General features: G+C 36.8%; 1 protein-coding gene across 1 annotated transcript; it reads right to left on the bottom strand.

Annotated features, from left to right (window-relative positions):
* Positions 1 to 65: 65 nt before the first annotated feature.
* Positions 66 to 969, bottom strand: LOC104913943 (nuclear receptor corepressor 1-like). The gene is made up of 2 exons (XM_010722090.3): positions 836 to 969; positions 66 to 361 (listed from the first exon to the last, which is right to left on the bottom strand). Exons 1-2 carry the CDS (start codon positions 936 to 938, stop codon positions 81 to 83), a joined length of 384 nt encoding a protein of 127 aa, XP_010720392.1. The 5' UTR covers positions 939 to 969; the 3' UTR covers positions 66 to 80.
* Between the last annotated feature and the right edge of the window lie 1,027 nt (positions 970 to 1,996).

Consider the following 1,996-nt stretch of genomic DNA (forward strand, 5'->3'; position numbering starts at 1 on the left):
AAGCAGAACACCTACACATTTGTCCTTACTTAAATATCTGGAACTGATTCACTGCTGACTGTGTAAGCAACCATAAGATTCTACAGAGAGCCTTCTGTATTTACCTGAGATATGGAGCCTTCTATGATTGGCCTGGCTGTCTGCACGATTTCGGGAGTCTTGCGACTCTCCTGGCTTAACAGGTCCTGTCTTGGGATCTCATGGATGGAACGGCCCATTTCCTTGATGGTAGTGACTCCATCATACGGCTTCCCTTTAGTGATGGCTCCTTCGAATGCCCTTATGGGAGGTGACTCTCTCTTAATCTGTTTAGGGTATTTCAAGCCTTCCTCGAAACTTTCAGATGTTGCTCTTGGTGTGCCTTTTATAGAAAGAAAGTCACATCACTGGTATTAATTATCACTACAACTCCTTTTTCATAAACAGAGTAACTAGCTATAAGAATTCTGATTTGCTGAGTCTATGATAACAGATTACAAGGGTAAAACTGCGTCACAAAAATTACAATAAGCAGATTTTCAAGTTACTCAAAGCGTTCCAGGTTATTTCAGATGCTGAAATAAAAGCAATACCATACACATTCATGTCTGGGGGAGTTATTATTGTCTGTTTAAAAATTTAAAAAAGGAAAGAAGTGCTAAATACTGACAATTTGTACTGAAAAATATCTATTTTCAAAATATATATATATCAATACTTAATATTAGCTTTACATATGGTGTATCAGAAAGCGTGTCTAATAAAATAAGCTCTACCCTTAACACAGCTACCGTTCTTAATAACGGATTTCTGGGAATGTAATTAATGCCTGCCTTCCAAACTAGCAGAACTTTACCTTGCATTATAGAACCAGACAACACTGTTCTTTCTTTAAGTTCAGCATGTGGGCTACCCCTGGGCAGTGCACGGCATATTAAACCTGAAATTAAAACGAACATAGTTTAGAGAATTAAATAACAAGTGTTCAAAAACACCCTCCTCCTTCTTACATAATTACAGATATTATCTGTAGTGCCCAGAGCTTTGCTTCATTATGCTAGGCCTTGCATCAACATGTTAAAAGAGCATCTTGCCCTATGAAGTTCTTTGGTTCAAGTATCCATGCTATTACACCACTGCAAGTTTTAACATATTTCAAATCAGAAGGTTATTTTACAATTAAGCTTAACTCTTGCTCCAAAAGCTTCTCTTAACACTTCCTTTTATTTTCCAAACCAAGTGCATGAGCAAGTTAAAGGTACCACTGAATTTTTACACATGGTTTAGAAGCCTCTTGCTCATTGTTTAATCTGATGAAAACAAACCAAAACATCCTTTGAGGACTATTCAAAGGTGGGACAAAATGCATCTTAGGACTAAGATTCCAGAGTTCAGGTAAGAAATATCTTCTTGATGTTCTGTGTTTATAAGACAACCATAAAAGTTATATAATGGCTTGTGTTGACCTTTACAATCTTAGTCTGACTGCAGTTTGTTAAATCAAAATAATGCTAGAGATGCCCAGAAACAGAATACTGTATAAGAGCTGTATAAATCTTCTGCTTGGCATAATCTAAGCTATTCAGTGAAGGAATGCAAAATGTCATAGCAACACGTTACGTTACCGTGCCACAGCAGAGAAGCAATACTGAACTGAGGAGCTGTGTGTCCATGCAGTCAACATAAATATGACTCAGTGCTGTTTGAGCTTTGCAACAATTCATCAGAATTGTGAAAAGTCCATTACTTCTCTGAGAAAATGACACATGTAAGTGCTAGCTGAATCACTTGCAGTTATGGGGACCATCCACCAGCAAAAGAAATAGGAAATCTCTACTCCAGTAATAACTACAGCATCCTTTTATTGCAGTAGTCACTATATGGATTTAATTAATGGCATAAGATGTAAACATAATTCCTCTTTTGATTTGCCCATAAGACAATTCTAGGTTATCTTGCATCGATACAAAAGACCTGAATAAAACACAAAACAACTCAGAAGCAGCTTTTTTTTTTT

The sequence above is a fragment of the Meleagris gallopavo genome, chromosome 21 (genome assembly GCF_000146605.3).
Source record: "Meleagris gallopavo isolate NT-WF06-2002-E0010 breed Aviagen turkey brand Nicholas breeding stock chromosome 21, Turkey_5.1, whole genome shotgun sequence".
Lineage (NCBI taxonomy): Eukaryota > Metazoa > Chordata > Aves > Galliformes > Phasianidae > Meleagris > Meleagris gallopavo.